Source organism: Saccostrea echinata, unplaced genomic scaffold (assembly GCF_033153115.1).
Source record: "Saccostrea echinata isolate AGI-Se365-2 ecotype Australia unplaced genomic scaffold, CSIRO_AGI_Sech_v1 ptg000024l, whole genome shotgun sequence".
NCBI lineage: Eukaryota > Metazoa > Mollusca > Bivalvia > Ostreida > Ostreidae > Saccostrea > Saccostrea echinata.
Window position 1 is genome coordinate 240753 of NW_026889773.1, and position 19138 is coordinate 259890.

General features: G+C 31.3%; 1 protein-coding gene across 1 annotated transcript; it reads left to right on the forward strand.

The window, feature by feature from the left end:
- The first annotated feature begins 976 nt into the window (after window positions 1-976).
- LOC133191774 (leucine-rich repeat-containing protein 74A-like) lies at window positions 977-17690 on the forward strand. The gene is made up of 14 exons (XM_061327511.1): window positions 977-1060; window positions 2158-2246; window positions 2591-2763; window positions 6392-6499; window positions 7015-7108; window positions 7606-7655; window positions 8153-8234; window positions 10475-10560; window positions 10761-10955; window positions 12238-12330; window positions 12480-12600; window positions 16244-16416; window positions 17143-17231; window positions 17508-17690. The coding sequence occupies exons 1-14, from the start codon at window positions 990-992 to the stop codon at window positions 17524-17526; spliced, it is 1443 nt and encodes a 480-aa protein (XP_061183495.1). The 5' UTR covers window positions 977-989; the 3' UTR covers window positions 17527-17690.
- Window positions 17691-19138: the final 1448 nt, after the last annotated feature.

Consider the following 19138-nt stretch of genomic DNA (forward strand, 5'->3'; position numbering starts at 1 on the left):
AATTTTTAAATTTATAATTAAACATTGTACTTAAACAGGCAAAAAAGCAATGTGAAAATACATTGCTACAATCAATAAATCAATGTCCAGTTTAAGGAATCAATCGAACATTTTATTTTAAAATTTATTTTATATATTTTATTAATTTCTGTCGCAACAATTTCAGAATATTTATTAGGTCAGTGTGACTGATGGAAAAAGCAACCTTGTAAAAATTACAAGACGAATGCCCTATTGCTGAACAGAAAGAATAAGAAAAATGATTTTTTTTGTCCCTGAATATCATTTAATCTCCAAATTTTGTTTGCCAACAAATAGAAAAAGTATAGTTTCCTATGCTAATTCGATTTTCAGTTTTAAAGATGCTAAAAAAAAATAAAATAGAATGTTACTCAAAGGAGTACTACATACATGTGCTGTGTAACTATGATAAATAAAATAGAAGTTGTCCAGTTTTATAGATTACAGAAAACTGAAAAAAGTTTAAAATAAAAAGCTGATTCTTAAATAAATAAGTTAGTTTTATCTAGTTTTATGCCCCCGAATCAAAAGATCCCGGGGGTATATTGTTTTTGTCCTGTCTGTCTGTTTGTCTGTTTAGCTCTCTGTTTGTCTGTCTGTCTGTTGTCAACTTAAACCTAGCCCATAACTATTGCGCTGTCAAGGGTAAGGCTTTAATATTTGACATGAGTGTTCATTATGACAAGACCTTTCCATTGGTACAGAAATTTTTGATCATGTGACCTCAACTGTGACCTTTGACCTACATTTGAAAAACTTTAACATTGGCCATAACTATTTGCACTGTAGTCTACGTCCCACTCCAGAATTGTGTTACCATCAGGGGCATAGTGTTTCTCAAACACATCTTGTTTCCCCTTTCTTTTTAGTATTTTCACAAAATGCTTTCAATAGGGACGTTACTGTGACGTCATTTGACGTCAAACGTCATATTGCACTGATGACGTATCATATCGAGCACAGCGATAATGTCGTCAACGGAAATAGGGATGACTGTTATCGAAGAAGAGAGTATAGAGATTGCGTCTACTCCAGACAGGTAATGAAAAAAAAAGTAATAAAAGGGGGGGGGGGTCCGCGGGCTTCTGTGGTCTTTGTATTGTAATTGATTTTTGTTAAACCTTTTTATTGATTTTTGTTACAATTTTACAGGGGAAAAATATGAATGTCCTTTTTAGCTTGCATTGTTTGAGTAAAAAAATAATGCTTGTCCCACCTATATAATGAATGCCCCAAAAAGCACACAAATTGCACCAGGCCGACCCAGGCCTGTAGCAACGATTTTCAATGGGGTGGGGGGGGGGCACAAAAAAATTTGACGAGCTCTCGGAATACGTGCAATTATGTAAAATTCAACAGATGCACTTTGGAAGGACGCACATAACTAGCCCCTACCGGGGTAAATATTATTTGAGTTATTGATCCTTCAGGGTAAACCGTGTGTGATAAATTTCCATACTTATTATTACTTTCTAATATCTATTCCAAGAAATGTCATATTTTCTAGATTTTGCAATGTGTTATCGTTTTATGGCATCATGAAAAATGCATTCGTGGAAAACTTTCATCGTGCAAATTAATAAATAACATACAACTGTACGCCTACATGTACTTCAAAATTTAGCAAAGTTTCTCTTCATATGGATTAATATTATCAACATTTCTTTTATAGTGGTTCAATCCATAACTTTGCTTATACGAAGCTCACAGATACAAGTGTACATTTACTCAGGATCCCCTACCCTCGCTTCCCAAAACATTTGTTGGATGATTGAGTTAAAAATTGAATTATTCTTCCTATTAACCAAAAACTATATTTTACGAATTCTCTCTTGGTACATAGATCTCTGTACAAGTCAAAGATTTTTTTTTAAATATTGCATAATACATGTATATTGAAATGCATGTCGTAATTAAGATTATTTTTTAAAAAAATCATTTTATTCTCTTCTATTTTTCAAATCTTCTCGCTGATCTCAAGTGATGAAAGTAAGTAAAATTTTAGACCATGACACAGAACTACTGTAATAATAGAATTAATTAATTCATTACACGTAGATGGCAAGACATCTGTCAAACAGTGTAACATGTAATATCATGATGAAGCTTACAGATTTGTAGACGTGTCTTTTTCAGTGAAATAAGTGAGAAAATTAAGTCTGGATCTCCACGACAGAAAAACCAGGATACAGGAGAGGACCAAGACACTGATCTGGAGTTAGAAGGTATAGGAAAAATAACTCATATACTGACCTGCAAAATACTCCTGTCAGGCGTAAAAGTGATTTGGCAATAGCTAATTACATATTATTAAAATATTTTCTTCTTCCATTAATTAATTAATTTATTTATTTTGTTTTTTTATCTGGTGGAGGAGATCTAACTTTAATAAATATATCTTAATTTTGCAGTCGGCAGTGGACCTAATATTTGTGCCGAGATAATTTTGATTGGTTTTAAATAGAAAAAAAAAAATACGGAATTTACTCATTTACATGTATAAAACAAAAACGTGAGAGAGTTAAGTTTTTAGTTTGACCCTATTTTGTGTTTGATTATTTGATTTCAGAGGAAAAAGAGGAGTTTGATGTGACGGGTCGTAATCAGTACCTCTCTGTGTGTAGAACTCTGGGCGTGGTTCCCTCCTCTTATTTCCTCCGACATATGCAAGACAGTACTTTATCACTAAGACACCATGGAATAGGAAGTCTGGGGGGCAAAGCAATCTCATACCCCCTCATGGTATGCACATATTTAATATAATTCCGCGGTGGTTTAACAAAATGCTCCGTGGTCGTGTAAATATATATATATATATATATATATATATATATATATATATATATATATATATATATATATATATATATATATATATATATATATATATATATATAAAAATATCCTTTCCTATTCATGATCCAACTATAAAACATTGAATATTCTGTTCATGACCTTTTCTTCAGTTTTTCTTCGGTTGTGTGATGTAAATTAACCAGGTGACAGTTAGAAAAAAAAAATTACAGGTGTCCTGTTAAGTTCGAACAATTTTATATTTACTACTACCCGGTAAATTCTTTACTACGTGACAGTTGTCTATTGAAATTCAAAACATTTTTGCGCGGTGATTGTAAGTCCATAAGAAAGATACAAAAAGAGAAAGAACTCAATAGGTTTGAACTATATTAAAATAAACCCTTTTCTGATGGTAATTTTAACGTTAAAATATGAAAGAATTAATTTCACATTTTTTTACCATTTGTTCTGTGCACTGTGAGAAATATACCTCTGGAAATATTTTCTATTTTATTGAACGGAAGCACATTTATACGGAAGCCCATTTAGGACCTATCAAAAAAAATTTTTGAATTCGATATAACGAATTGTCAAAGAATGAATCGTTTAAACGTCCAAATCTGGCCCCCTGATAATTAAATTAAAGATTTCCTACATATTTTTGCCTCAATCTTTCCATCAAACATTGTAGTTTATTATTTTCAATTTCAATTTTTACTTCCTTGCACTGTAATTAGGTATTTATTTGATTATTATAGCAGGGGTACGTTGTTTACATCAATTTCTCATAGACTTTAGGCCTCACACCCATTTTCCAAGCCAATTTTTTATAGGAGCGCAGGGATGTTTCAAGTTGTCGTAAATACGGTCAATGTAAAGAGTTAAACTAGTCATTTACATTCATGAATGAAATTGAAACAGTCTTGCGCTCATTTATTATTTTCCAAAAAGGTGCAAAATCACGGGTACTTGTCTCCATAGTAAAGGCACCTTGTTTACAAATTTCAACCCGCATATGACCTCATGAAAAACAAAGCACTGAACACGTGACTCAAATCTATTCACTTTCGCGCTTTGACCACACCTATGCGACATCGTGTACGGGTGTCTGCGAGCTATTGATGATCAAATCATTTTCAAATGGATAATTAAAATTCTGGGATAAAACTTCTTTTTGATTTAAGATGTGTTAAGATTTTTGATTTACTTGTTATTAAACGCTATATCAGTCGATTTTGTTTGATTTTATTTTCGGTATCTATCATTTTATATTGTAGGCCTGCAGCATATAGCTTGCACTTACTGCCTGTGTCTCATAAATACAGAATTATAAAATTTAAGTTACTGTGGGTATATATATATATATATATATATATATATATATATATATATATATATATATATATATATATATATATATATATATATATATATATATATATATATATATTACATTTGCCTTTGTTCCTAAATATACATCAGCGCTACGTTCATTGACTCTTGAAAGATAGATAAAAAAAATTTCCAATTAAAACTGTCATTAATTTTATAGACCGTTATTTGAAAAACACTAGTTCATCATATCGTTAGAAAATAAACTGTTTGTTACAAGTGCACAAATGCATACTTCCAATTGAAGAAACCTTGAGGGAAAGAAATTGAAATACGGAGCGCTAAAAAGACCTGTATATCAGATAAAAAGTCACTGGATGAATACATTTGCACAAAATGCACCCCTAATTTGAATAGAGGGAAGCTTCAGGTTTCTTCTGACGACTCTGCAAATGCTAAAACTTTTTACATCGGCACAAAATCTCACAAACATTTTGTTTTTTAGATCATGTAAAAAATTCCATGTTCGCAGGTATTTTTAGAGCATAATGTTTAAAAGCAAGAAAATGCACTTGTATGGTCCTTTCACATGTCCGATCAACTTATTTAGTGAAAAAAAATCAATCGAATGAAAAGGGGTGTTAAAAATATCTTAAAGTGAATTATCATTTATCTTACTACGGAGAGAGAGTTTGTTAAAATCAAAAAGTATACGAGTGGATTTCAACAATTATGAATTCCTAAATGATGTCTGGCATGAATAAACAGGATTTTGTTCAAAGCGATGCAATCTGGACTGTACAAAGTACACTGACACTGATATTTCGTTATCCACCAGCGATGATACTGACGTTCAACTGACCTTTTAATTTTCATTTTCTTAACGATTTATTTTTTGTACACACAGTGTAGTTTTTATCATAATTCAACAGCCTACGTGTTTTTGTTGTAGCACTCGGATTTAAAAATTATATATATGCTCTGAAATAAATTCTAATTATACACATAAATGTAATAAGCTTAAACGGATTAATTTTTTTAACGTATGAAAAATAGTGTATCCTGCGTTATACGCGCTGTTTACAGATTCCATTATGTATTTAATGTATAAAAAAATAATTTTAACGAATTTTTAGTAAATCAAATATAACTCGTAAGTTAAGCAGAAAAAAAGCCTGCCAGATAATTTAATTAAGAATCTATGCTTATATTTTCTCGGTCTCTAGCACGAAATAAGAGGGTTTTTACGTGTCAGTTATTCATAAAACTTAGTACATCTCGAACACACACTAATGTATTCACACTAATCGCACGCTTGATAGACGCTCCGCCTTCTCATTCAATTAATACAATGACCTACAAAGCTGTAATGGCTTAGCCGGGATTTTACAGTGAAGTATACGATTTTATTTAATCAATATCATGTATGTATTGAAAGTCTCTCTCCCAAAAAATCTTTTATGAGTATCTATACAGACTATGCTTGAAGATTTTAGCTATAATATGACAATGTTATAGTAAAATTCTGCATTTAAAAGGGGCGAGAAAGCAGTGTTATGAAGATTCATTCTTTGTTAAAAAACGAAATCTAATATTTGTTATAAGGAATTAAATTCGTTTTAACAAATTTTAGAATTCGTTTAATTCTTAATGATAAATTTTAGAATTCGTTTAAACGAATTTAATCTGTAATAACAAAATTTTGAAGTCGTCATAGGGGCCTAACGGATAAAACGAATTTAATTCGTTATAACCAATTCAAAAAATTGTTATCACGAATTAAATTCGTTTTAAAAAATTCGACAATTTGTTATATTGAATTAATGGGCTTGCGTAAGAAATACAGAATTCAATTTCAGTACTGTGTCATTTAAAAAATTCCTACATTCATGTCTTCTGTGGTAAAAATTGATGACAGAATCTTCGGAAAAAAGATACCATATTGAAAGAAATTTGCGGTTCGGTAATATTTTCGGTTATTGACTGTAAGAAATGGGCAAGTGAAATGAATTTAAAACAGGGCGTAACTGTTTTTTTTATGTGTCGGAGGCAATAAAATTGGACAAAAATTTCTGAGGATATACATGTACATGTACTTTACTATACACTTATATACATATATAATTATGTGCTTAAACTTAGATAGACGACAGATTAATAATTTTTTTAAAGGAAGGTTATAGCTCCGCATACATGTATAATAATGCCAAAAATATGAGTGATTTTTTCTCATTTCTAACAGAACAATACAACAGTGGTAAAGCTAGACCTACAGGATAATTGGCTGGAGGGAGAAGGTGGCGAAAGTATTGCCAGAATGTTAAAAGAAAACTGTTACATTACAGATCTGGTTTGTATATTATATGTATTAATGACCATTAAATGTACCTAAGTCACTGGAATTTTTTCGTATATCAACATAAATTTATGTTCACCCACCCACCATCTAGCAAGATTTCAATGAAGAGTCACAAGAAATGAAAGGAGGAAATCAACATCTAAAATCATAGTGAAAAATTAATATGGAAAGTTTATCGCCTGAAAAAAAAAAATCACGCGTGAATTTTGTCAAGCGCGCTCTTTTTTCTAGCATTTTGTTGTTTAAGAAAAAGTTTTTAATCAAATCCCTGACCATTAGTACTATGCCATCTCCTTACCTCACATTATTGATAAACAGCATACTGTTGTCAGGCTATTTAATGCCGAAATAGATATTTTTAAGCAGGAAAAAGCAATATTCAAGCTACATCGTACACCTGTCTTACGAAAGCGTAACTATTTTAAATGCATCAATACTTGTTTATTATTAAATTTGAAGCCAATTACAAGGCTTAGATCGGTGTTGATCTGTGGAATTTCTCCTAGGACATCTCAGAGAACAGACTCAGTAGCAAGGGAGCCAAAGCCTTATGTAACATGCTAACTAGTAATACAACTCTGAAAAGGATAAATCTCTCTGGTAGGTATATATATATGTTGTCTTACTTATCCAATATATTTAGTGTAAATCATAGACTAGGCCTGCAGCTCCTCGATCGTATACGTTATACAAATTCAGATCTTTAAAAAAAACTTGAATTATAATTTACAATTATTGAAGCAAACTATTTGTTTTAATTTGATTTAAATTGAAATATTTTTAACTAAAAGCAACTTAGCAAATTTGTCTTTGTTTACAAAATGAATTCTATAGAAAGTATGCATGATTAATAATAATTTATACACATGTAATTCTATTTGAGAGTTTGATATATGCATGTATAATGTTCCTGTATGTATATGTTTTTTTTTTGTATGTTGGGAGAATTTATGTACCATGATTTAATAAAAGATATAAAAAGAATTGAAATTAAATATTGAGTTATGCACCTTAGGTTAAAACTATATCCTCATATAATCGTAAGGTACTAAATAGCGATTAGGATGGTTCATTTCAGTGTGTGTTTCTTTTTCTAGGTAATTTGTTTTCTGATCGCGACGCTGGATACTTTTTCGAAGCTTTTAGTGTAAGTGAAATACTCATATACGCAATACTTTCTATGCACCACCATTCTTTTGCAAGCAAGCTAGATCCTCTATATAGTTTTTCAGGACCAAAGTACGCTTAACATGCACCACCATTCTTTTGCAAGCCAGCTAGATCCTCTATAGTTTTAATGGACCAAAGCACGCAAAGCTAGAAAAACAATTCTTATGTTTAAGCATTACATTATGGGTCATTTCAGATGGGTGAATGGCCATGGGGGTCAGAAAAATAAATCAGCGGGAGCACAGTGTTGAAATTGCCTGGGGTACACCATACTAAATTATGTTATCAAAAAATACATTGAGTGTGCGCGCGTTTGCTTGTTTCTTTTAATTGTGTCTTGTTGGAAAAAACAAATTTTAAAATTTACTGAATAATGAAGTGTATTAATCATGGATTGATTATTTTCCTGCACACTAGATCATTCGGGGACACATATTCTGATTCTAACCATCAAATAAACTTTACTATTTTCAGGAGAACAGCAGACTTAAATATGTGAATTTGAGTCATAATGAATTCTCTGACAATGCTGCTGTGGTTCTCGGACAAGCAATAGGTAACATAGTGAATAAAAGACAATTACTTCTTCATTAGCATTATAGTGATAATACTCATGATAACAATTATTCTTAGAAGTAACAATATAAAGAGTGAAATCAGGGAACTGGATTCATTTGACATTCATACTGCAGTTGTGACATGTCATTAATACGTTTACAAATGATCGAGTATTGAACTGTTTCGTCTCAATTTTATGACCCTTGAAAACAACCCTGGCCGTATATCATTGTGATGGGTAAACAATAGAAATTGAACCAAGGTAATAAAAATTGCTTTTAAGCCGAGAATGTGCGTTGATTCAGGACCAAGGGCATCTGGGCTAGTTCATGGTTATAGAATTTGATTCTTAAAAATTCTTTTTTAAAAATAAAAAACAACATACATGTATAGCTTGGAAATATATTTGCTTATATGTCTTGTATATTTAGATGTAAGGGATTTAAAAGATCCTATTTTTCTTTCATCTTCATAACTGTACAACTTTAACGAGGTTGGATCCTGGTATTTAAAGTCTTAAACTTTTTTTGTCAAGTATATTTTTAGTTTCTACACACATAGCTTAATTGAAAATCAAAACAAAAATGGGGGTCAATATGCTTCTTTTGGCGCTACGGTACATTTAATATGACCTTTTTGCACTGAAATTTGTATCTTAATCAAAAATCACATCTTCGACGTTTTTCCCCCAATATTTTTATCCAAATAAATCATGGGGCAAAATAAACTATTAGTCTATTTAAAAAAAAGACACATTAAAATTGTAACTAAGTAAAAGTTTCAAATTGCTTCGCATAATCAATTATTTGACCTTTCTGCACTCACAAAATGTGATTTTTCTGGCATTAAAAATCTAACCAGCAAGAAAATTATTTTGAAGTCTTAAACTTTTGCTGAATTTAAGCAGATTGATCAAAGTTATCTTATATATTAAGAAAAGAAAAACAAAAGTGGGGGTCTATGATGTAAAATTTTAGATATTACTAAAAATGAGTTAATTTTATGTTAAAATTGGCTCAATTTTTTCCTGGACTTTCAGAATATATTTACTATATTTGTCAAAATATAATGAAAGAATTCAAAAGAAATAATTTGATAGATATTTCAGAACGAGAATTAAATATTTCACAGCAAAAAACACCTCTGCAACCAGCATGGAAAAATAAGAATCTAAACTTAACAGTACTGCATATATTTCAAAAGGAAAAAATTGATCATTTTCTTCTAAAAAACCTTCCGCCACAAAATATAGTCCCTGACTTAATCCTATTTGAATGGAATTTAATCGCTGTTTTTTCATCGAATATAGTTTAATTTGCATTGTAGAATCCAGATTTAATGTTAGAACTTAAAAATGATGCAGAATTTTAGAAATGGTAAACTGAGTTTGAAAGTTTAGCAGGGACTATATTTTTGGCGGAACGGCGACGTATGAAAATATCTCCTTTTCTGCTTCTCAAAATTACTACAAAACAATGAATGTAATTAAAATTTTTAAACAATAAAAGACTTAAAGAAATTTTCTATTTGTAACCAAAATTAATAATAATGAACTAAAGTTTTAAGATATATCAAATAAATATGATTTTCCTAACAAACTACAATCTTGTTAGCTTTTGGCCCAATCAAAGAACAGATTTTAGCAAAAATCAAAATAAATGGTCAAATCTTTTTTTTTTTCTATCATTTTGTATCTTTACATGTATCTGACTACTTTACTGTATGTGAAAATAAGAAAAAAATTAAATATACGAAGCATGTAATAATAACCAATTTTCCCTTAAATTTAAGGAAAATAGAGGAAATTCGGATTAGCATATATATCTATTTTAGTTAAATTATTTATGTCAATTTGGTAGTATCATCTGATATACCCTATATGGTAAAGAAAAAAAATCTTTTGAAATAAAGGTAGGCATCACATGATTGTATGGCAACAGTATTTTTTTCTATTCTCAATGTCAAGGAAAAAGATAATGACCTTGACCTGACCTTGTTGCTTCTATAATAAAACGGTCAAATTTAATCAAATCGATACCATCACTTAGTGATATTGTCTTCTCGAATCTATGAAAATTTCATTCATTTTTTTAATATAGGAAATCCCTCCTTAAAGCATTCTTGGATCCTATTGTGATAGATATCCCAATGACATTTCTATTACATCTGTTCTTTTATACCAAAGGAAATTTTAAAAAAAAATCGGAAAATAAATGACTGAAGTTAATTTAATTTCAGCTGAGAACGAGACAATAGAAGAATTAGACTTGAGCTGGAACTTCTTTAGACGAGGCAGCACTCTTAAACTTTGTGAAGGGATCTGGGTAAACGCCTTTCTAAAGACTTTGATTGCAAAATGGAGAAAAAATAGAAATACTTTCTGAAGGTTTTTTTTTAATTTCACTAATCATTCGAAATAAACTCTGCTTTCTCTACAACTTCTTTTTCATGCCTCTAAACAAGCTAAGTTTATATGTTGTACCAAATGCAAGGAAATTAAGAGTTTGACTTATGTTTCTTGTAGAGCAATTGCAGACTGAAAGAGATTAATTTGTCCATGAACGGTTTTGGAGACGAGGGGGCGCTCGCTGTAGCAGAGATCTTAAAGAGAAGCATAACGCTTTACGTGATGGATATAAGCTATAACCGAATTTCTAAAACAGGAGCAACTGCGATCGGCAAGGCGCTTGATCAGAACGATGCTCTGCGAACTCTAAGGGTAATCTAATTCATTATCATTTAGCTGTTTTACTTCCAAAAATTACGTTACATTTTAAAATAAACCAGTATAGCACTAGAGACACAAATAATATTCAAATACTCATTAAAAAGAAATAAATTCCAGCTGGTTGAAGACACCCTTTATTATTTTTTTTTTTTTACATAATATATAGACCACGTTTCATACTCCAATTCTTCTTATCTTGAACCTAAACATTATTAAAAACGTTCGTAGTACAATGTAAATAAAAAATCATTAGTTCCATTCTTGTAATCTTTGTCCTTTGTCATACTTAAGGGTCATTTTGATCACAAACATACAAGATATTCATTGATAGGGAAAAAGTTTTTTTTAACTGAATAATAAATTTGTTTATTAGAGAGGTAAAGTCATTTAGAAATGCCTAGAACCATCAGGTCTATTACAGCTTAAGTGACGGCTCTTTTATGTGTATTACCTTTTGAGCGAACAGTAACCCTTTACTCCAGCTTGCAGTAGAAACTTTTTAGTAAGTTAATGTCTAAGAAATAGACATTGATCCTTAACTAATCTTTGCAATAGAATAAGTTAATGTCCAAGAAATAGACATTGATTCATGACTCGAGCTCGAAAAGAATAAGTTAATGTCCAAGAAATAGACATTGATTCATGACTCCAGCTTGCAATAGAATAAGTTTATGTCCAAGAAATAGACATTGATTCATGACTCCAGCTCGAAAAGAATAAGTTAATGTTCAAGAAACAGACATTGATTCTTGACTTCTGCTTGCAACAGACTTAAGTCCAAGACAAGAAATAAACAGTGATCCTCGACTCCAGCTTGCAATAGAATAAGTTAATGTCCAAGAAATAGACAATGATCCATGACTCCAGCTTGCAATAGAAAAACGTTATGGTTCAAGAAATAGACAAAATTTTGTGTTTACTCAACTTGTGTTTAGTTGACTAACAAGATTTCAATGTCTTTGCCAGCTTCAAACAGTTATTTTTATGTAAATTAGGTTCTAAATTAAGGTTAAAAGTAAAATTGTCAGAGATCCGTATTTTATAATTTTCCTTAACAAGTGGCTCATGGATTTAATCCCTTGTTCTTTCGCTTCTTAGTAGCAAAATCCTTGAACAAACAACACAAGACACAAGCAATGACAGACTATACGTGCTTCTTTGAATAAAAAAAAATGTTTAATAAAATCGTAAATTTTACATGATTTGTCAAGAAAATAAAGCATTCTGACGCTTGATTAACGATACACATGTATACATGTACAGCTCTATTTAGATAGGGCACAATCCTTTTGGGGTTGAAGGAGCCAAAGACATCCTAAAGGGGGTGGGCTGCGAGCACTGTGTGATTACGCAGTTAGATCTGTCGGTAAGTCTGTTACATACGATAATATACAGGTAGAATTGGTAACTTTATTTTGATATTGAGATTTTTTCATGTTTTTAAAGGTTTGTACCTCCTCCCTATACCTACATGCATACAGAATCTGATTGTTTTGTTTTTTTTTTAATTTCTAGGGCATAGAAGTTGACAAGGAGTTCAGAGAATTGAAGCAAGTTCTGGAGGAAACCAAAGAGCTTCAGGTTACACATGGTGTTGTTCTAAGTGATTACGTAATTAAAGTCAAACCCAAAAAAGGTAACTGCAACGCAAAGGCAATCCATAAAAACCACAAATACATGAACAGTTCGACAGATGTAGATGTACATCCTACTAAGTCATGCAACAGCGCAGTTAATAGATTTGGTTTCGGAAGCAAGCTATTTCCAAGAGCTTCAATTGGAAAAAAATTGTACCGTCATTCTTCCCTAATTTACACAATGTTCTATCCCCGTGAGAGAAAAACCGCCGTGAGCCGTTCCTTGTTTCTGGGTTATTAAAAGTGTGTGTGGGAAATTTACCAGCCAATCAATTGGCAAGAGAAGCTGTAGTAATCTATTTCTCACTATAGTCAATGGTTATTTTCTCATGTGTTACTAATGAATGCATAGGCTTTCAGTAGACTAATGACTACACCGCACAGGAAATTAGGAAGACAATGGCGCCTTTTGTATTTCGAGAGCATTGGCTGACAACACTAGAAATCCCAATGGCGAGGTTGTAGAACTGATCAGTCCGTATTATACAAGATTCCATGAAATTATTTCATAAGAAAAAGTTATTAAATCCTGTACCAAACGTATGGTTTTACATGGAAAAGGCATGTTCAACTTGTAATACATCAAAGAGTAGGGTGTGTTATCAGTTATTAATTTAAATGCATGTATTTATAAATATGTAAATGATTATTGTTTAAAACATAAATAATTTTCGAGATGAGAAAGAAATTTGTAAACCAGGAGTGTTTTTAAAACATGTTAAAATAATTAATTTCTATTCTTATCAATAAATTTAATGATAAATCATTGTTTACCAGGGCTCGACATTAACTAAAATATTCACTTGTCCAACGGACAACAAATGTTACTTTTTATTAAAAAAAAGAAGACATTACAAGTATCAGATAGATGTTGAAATCTCGCATTAAGGAGGTTGGATACTGTCATCAAAAGTAATGAGAATTTTTTTATCAAGTATATTTTTAGAGTCTACACACAAAGCTTATTTAAAAATCAAAACAAAAAAAATGGGGCTCAATGCATTTCTTTTGCTGCTACGAAGCATTAATTATGATCTTTTTGCACTGTAATTACGTCTAAAACAAAAAGTAATTTTTAAAGTTTTTCCTCTAATATTTTTCTATTCAAATAATATATGGGCACAAACACAGTCTTATTTCATCTTGAATAGACACATTAAAATTTGTGACAACAAAAAAGTTTCAAATTACTTCGCGTGGTCAATTATTTGACCTTTCTGCACTCAAAAAATGTCATTTTTCTGGCATTAAAAATTCAAGCAAAAAAATCATTTGAAAGTAATGACATTTTAATGAATTGAAGAATAATGGTTGAAAGTATCTTAAATATTCGGAAAATAAAATTTAAAATTGGGGTCTGTGATGTTTATTTTTAGATATTACTAAAATAATGCTAATTTTAAGCTGAAATTGGGGATATCTTTTTTCCTTGATTTTCACAATATATTTGCTATATTTGTCAAATATAATGATAGAATTCATAATAGTTTATTTAATATATAGCTTAAGGACCAGCACAAAACAGTTCACGGCACAGAAAAACTTTTTGAGCAGGCTGCATGGAAAAATAGAAATCCAAACTTAACAATACTTTAAATATTTCGAAAGAGAAAAAAAATTCTTCTAAAAAAACTTCCGCCACAAAATATAGTTCTGCACGTAATGCTTTTGGTATGGAATTTAATCAAGGGATTTTAACTGAATATAGTTTAATTGGCATTGTAGAATCCAAATTTATTGTAAAAACTAAACCATTATGCAGAATTTTTGAAATATAGGTCAAGACAAAAATCTGCTCAAAAGCTCAGGAGCTAACCTCTTTAAGCGACTGAGGCCGGGCCGGGCAATATGAAAACCATCTATTCTTCTGTGTTCAATAATTCAGAAGTGAAAAAAGAATTAGATAAACTACACGATCAGTATGTACTGGTCCCATCTGATAAACAGGTAACAATATTGGCTTTGTTTGTAAGTCTCATAATTTGAATTGTATTTTAGAGAAACTGGTATTTAATCCTGCAAGTGGAAATCCAACGTATACCCATAGCTCCCTTTCTAAGGAGGAAATTTTTCAAAATCATATGTCAGTTCTAAATATTTTTAATATTCTCAACAATCAAATTGAATGTGAATGACCATACCTATACTGGATTCTTAAACTAGAATCCTTACAAAACAAAGATACATACCGGGCGTCAGTAAATGTTCTACCAAGCCTCTTTTTTAACTCAGTATACTTCTTATATGCGCCACATGGCATGAAGAGGACTAAGTTAGTTATACCGATCAAGTGCTTCTGTGCTCTTTATTTACAAAAGAAACTTCAGTAGTACTGTGCAACAAAAAATTCGAGAAGTGGTGTAAATCAGATGTGGATATTTAAAAACTCCAAGGAACTTTTAGAAAATTTGAAATCACAAAATTTTACTAAAATCAATAACATCAAAACGTACGACTATTTAACACTTAGTACATCCATTCCCTCCGATAAATTAAGGTCCAGGCTTTTTGACAGACAGTTTCTTTTTCAATAAAAAAGGAACTCGTAAATTTACTTAACTTGTCATTGGTCATTTGCAATATTATTTCGTTAAAAAACATAATGATTGTACATACAAGTACTCCGAAGTTGATATTAAAAACATATTAAATACATGCTTGACTTTCTGATTGACAATATCTGTGTAGTATTTGGAGATCAACAATCTGTCGGAATTTCTATGAATACCAATTGCGTCGCTTTATTAGCAGACCTATTTTTGTATTCATATAAAGAATATTTTTTCAAAAACTTTTACACGAGAAGAAGAAAACACTTGATGTGCCAGGCCCTCAACGCGACATTGAGATATATCGACGACGTATTATCAATTAACAATAGCTACTTCTATGTCGACTCGATATATCCCATTGAACTTGAAATAAAAGATACCACGGAGTCTGAAACATCTGTTTCATATTTGGGTATTTTACTAGAAGAAGACGTTAAAGCTATCCTAAAAACAAAAAAAAGATATGATAAACGTGATGACTTTAACTTTCCTATCGTCAACTTCCTTTATTTATGTAGCAATATACCCTTATCACCTGCATATGGAGTTTATGTCTACCAGTTGATTTGATAAGCAAGAGAATGCTCTACGTAGAAACAGTTTCTAATACGAGGCAAGCAATTGACAAGCAAGTTCATGAAACAAGGATATCAACAGTCTCGTTTGAAATTAACATTTTGCAAGTTCTATGGTTGATACAATGACCTTGTCAGCAAATACAATCTATCAATAAGTTGAATGTTAACTGACGTTTTTCATACTAATTGTTAGCCCATTATTTACAACTGAATTGTCTACAGATTTTTCCGTTTTCCCGATCATGACAAGGAGCACACAAGGCGGTTTTGACGACCGACAGAGGATGCTTACTCCTCTAAGGCACCTGATCCCACCTCTGATGCTTTTAGAGGTCCGTGTTTAATCTGCCACCCGATTTGTATTGTTTCAATGGACTTTTAAGATTGATTACTGTTCGTTATCTCCATATTTCATATATTTGTAAATTATGATAAAGCGTTTCTGTTTTTTCTTATTTGAAAAAAAAAATCAGGGGAAAATGCTTTATTTTAATTTGTACATTTATTTTCAGCGAAGGAACAAATGTTCGGAGTCTATATTGCTGATATAACTCCTTCAAATATTCTTCAAGTAATCAAGCAGTATAGTCACGAAAAGGACATTAAACTTGGAGATATGTTTATCAGCTTAGACAGGAAGAAGATGGGTTCTGTGACAATTCAAGAATTTATTCAAGGCTTACAGGTATATGTTCGTAAATTAATCTTATAATATATGACATTTATAGTATAAGGAAAGAAGTAAAGAATGGAAATTGTTAATCAAAAGCAGTAGTATGGCTCTGAAAAAAAAAGACAACTTTAAATTAACCCTCTTTCATACCTGATTTTCTCTGAGACCTTTAAGCCCTTGAATTGGTGCTTATTTGCGAGCAAGCAGGTACTTTAACCTGATGGAAATGAAAGTTTAAGGATTGAAATGCTTGATTTACTTCAAGTATAGACATGTATTGTTTCAACCATATTCCTTACTTGTCTTTTGATTTCCGTTCGAAGAATTTGTTTGCAACCTTCAATTATACACCGGATTGACTAGCTAGAGAATATTTTCACTGAACTCTGTTAAATTGATATGTAAAAAAAATGTTTTAGTATGATACACAGGAAAGAGTATTTTTTCTTTGTATTTCAGACCATGTCATACCTTTTCCCTTTTATTCTTTTAATATAAATAGGTCTGAGATTTTCAAACGGGCAAAGGATATTACGATATATCATCTTGATTATTACATATATCATGGACAAATAAGGGTATATATGTCACCTGATTTTTTGTTGCATTCGTGCACATTGCAAATCCTCCTGAAGTAGTTACCAAAATACCCGTTTTGTAAAATAAACGTAATAATTCGCATTATTTTTATATTGAATATATGTTGTGATTCATAAACAAAATGCTCAAAATATGCAGAGTTGTGGTCTTGAAATCCAAGAATCCCAGATGTCAACACTTGTAGATCTCCTAGACGCCATTGCACCTGAAAACCTAATAAATTACAGGTATGATTAGAGCGGACTTCCGTCTTAAGAGTTCAAAATAAACGTTTTAAAGACTCTTGGCAGACATTGTAGGAATGAATTAGGATTATGAGCTGATATTCGTAGCGTCAAGATTTTAAAAATAAACTGACAACTTTTGTGATTTAGACGAAATAGATATAGCAATAAAATGTCTATCTTTTCATGTGGATTTTCATACTGCAATACTTAAACAAAAATAACTTCATATATTCCAATAAGCCTTTCTTTAATCTTGTTTTAATGCCTCTTTTACAGCATCTTTAAGAGCAAGTAAGGAGAATAAGGGATCATTAAATACAAGTGAAAAATGAAGCCAAACAGGGACGCATTTGATATTACATTGTATTACCATCAGAATACCTCTTTATGTACCAAGTAATGCACGTATAAGATATTTTTATTGATATTAAATGCTTTAATTTGGGAACACGTGATGGACAGGGCATTTTGAATTTCTTTCAGAATGCTACTTTTTATATAATAATTTATCCAAAAATAATCTTATTGGATGAATCCTCGAAATTGCAACTACTTGAAACAAGAAATCTGTATGATAGTGATCAAACCTAAGCCCATTAAAACACACTTTTGGGTAAAATTTCCCCCGGCTCATATCGTAACTTAAACCAAGTAGAAAATTGTCTGAAAATTGATTAATATTGTTGGTAAATCCGATATCTGAATGAAATAAGATTTCAAGGCACCTTGCATGTATTCACGAATAAAACAGAAATATCCTTTTATTTTTTTGCATGAAGTTGCAAATTTGGGGGGAAAAAAAAGTTTTCTTCAAAATTCGGTTCAAAGATTGAATGAAATAATGAAAATTGTGTTCACAAGAAATGAAATACTATAGTAAAATAATCCATGAAGTTATACAAAATGAAAGAAAACTCCACTGATTATAGTTTGGAGAGGAAACCGTATGGGAATGGTATTATTTCTCGTGTGAACATTCACTAAATCTTGTTCAGTGCATTAGATGCAGCATTAGCCGTTTTACACCCTCCTTATCCATTATGTTGTTGTCGGATTTCGAAAATCGATCATATCATTTAGAAAAGCACGAACAGGAATACGTCACTGATAAAAGTTCCATCGTTTTGTAGTCAGTAGTTGTGCTGTATTACCTGTGTTAATAAGACCGTGTATCCTGGGGGACGTTGACCTTTTTTTTTTATACGCAATGTGTTTTGGAATGGAAGAGACCTTGGTGACTGAACTCGTCTATGATTATGATATTGGTATGCTGAATTACCGGTATCATAGATACAGACAATCGGTCTAGTAATTACTAAGTATACGTTCCTAGTACGCTCCTTACTGAAAGTTTGTAGCTTTGTAAATAAAGAGCACAGAAGCACTTGATCGGTATAACTCACTTAGTCCTCTTCATGCCATGTGGCACATATAAGGCAGCCACACAATCCCTCCACCCAGTAAACACAGGATAAAAAACAACAAATCAATTTTAGTGACATCAATGTTTATGATACGCAAAGTTGGATTTGTTTATCTCGTTCTGCAGGATACCCATTGGCTCTCTGGGTATTTTGTCAATGAATATAAAACACTCCTTTATGACATTTGTAAGCAAACATGCTTTTGTTCTTCCCATCTAAGCAAAGAAATGCTTTATAATTTCAATTTTAATAATTTATTCAGATATCTTCATTATGACATGATGCTTTCCGGAAATAAAGATAACCATGAGAAATGATTGATTAAATGCAAACGTTCTGTGACCATGTCAACGCATATTTTCTGCTGATTGTAATTGAAAAGACTGATTTTAACCTTCTTGACTCTCCAAGAATTGTAAAATGAACGAATTCAAGAGTTTTACGCACTAATTACTGATGAAAGATATAAATTTGTAACAAATG

Excerpts from the sequence above, each read along its gene's own strand:
- LOC133191774 (XM_061327511.1), top strand. The coding sequence starts at position 990 with ATGTCGTCAACGGAAATAGGGATGACTGTTATCGAAGAAGAGAGTATA. Across the intron at positions 2,764-6,391 it reads CAATCTCATACCCCCTCATG|AACAATACAACAGTGGTAAA; the intron begins GTATGCACATAT and ends CATTTCTAACAG. Across the intron at positions 8,235-10,474 it reads GGTTCTCGGACAAGCAATAG|CTGAGAACGAGACAATAGAA; the intron begins GTAACATAGTGA and ends ATTTAATTTCAG.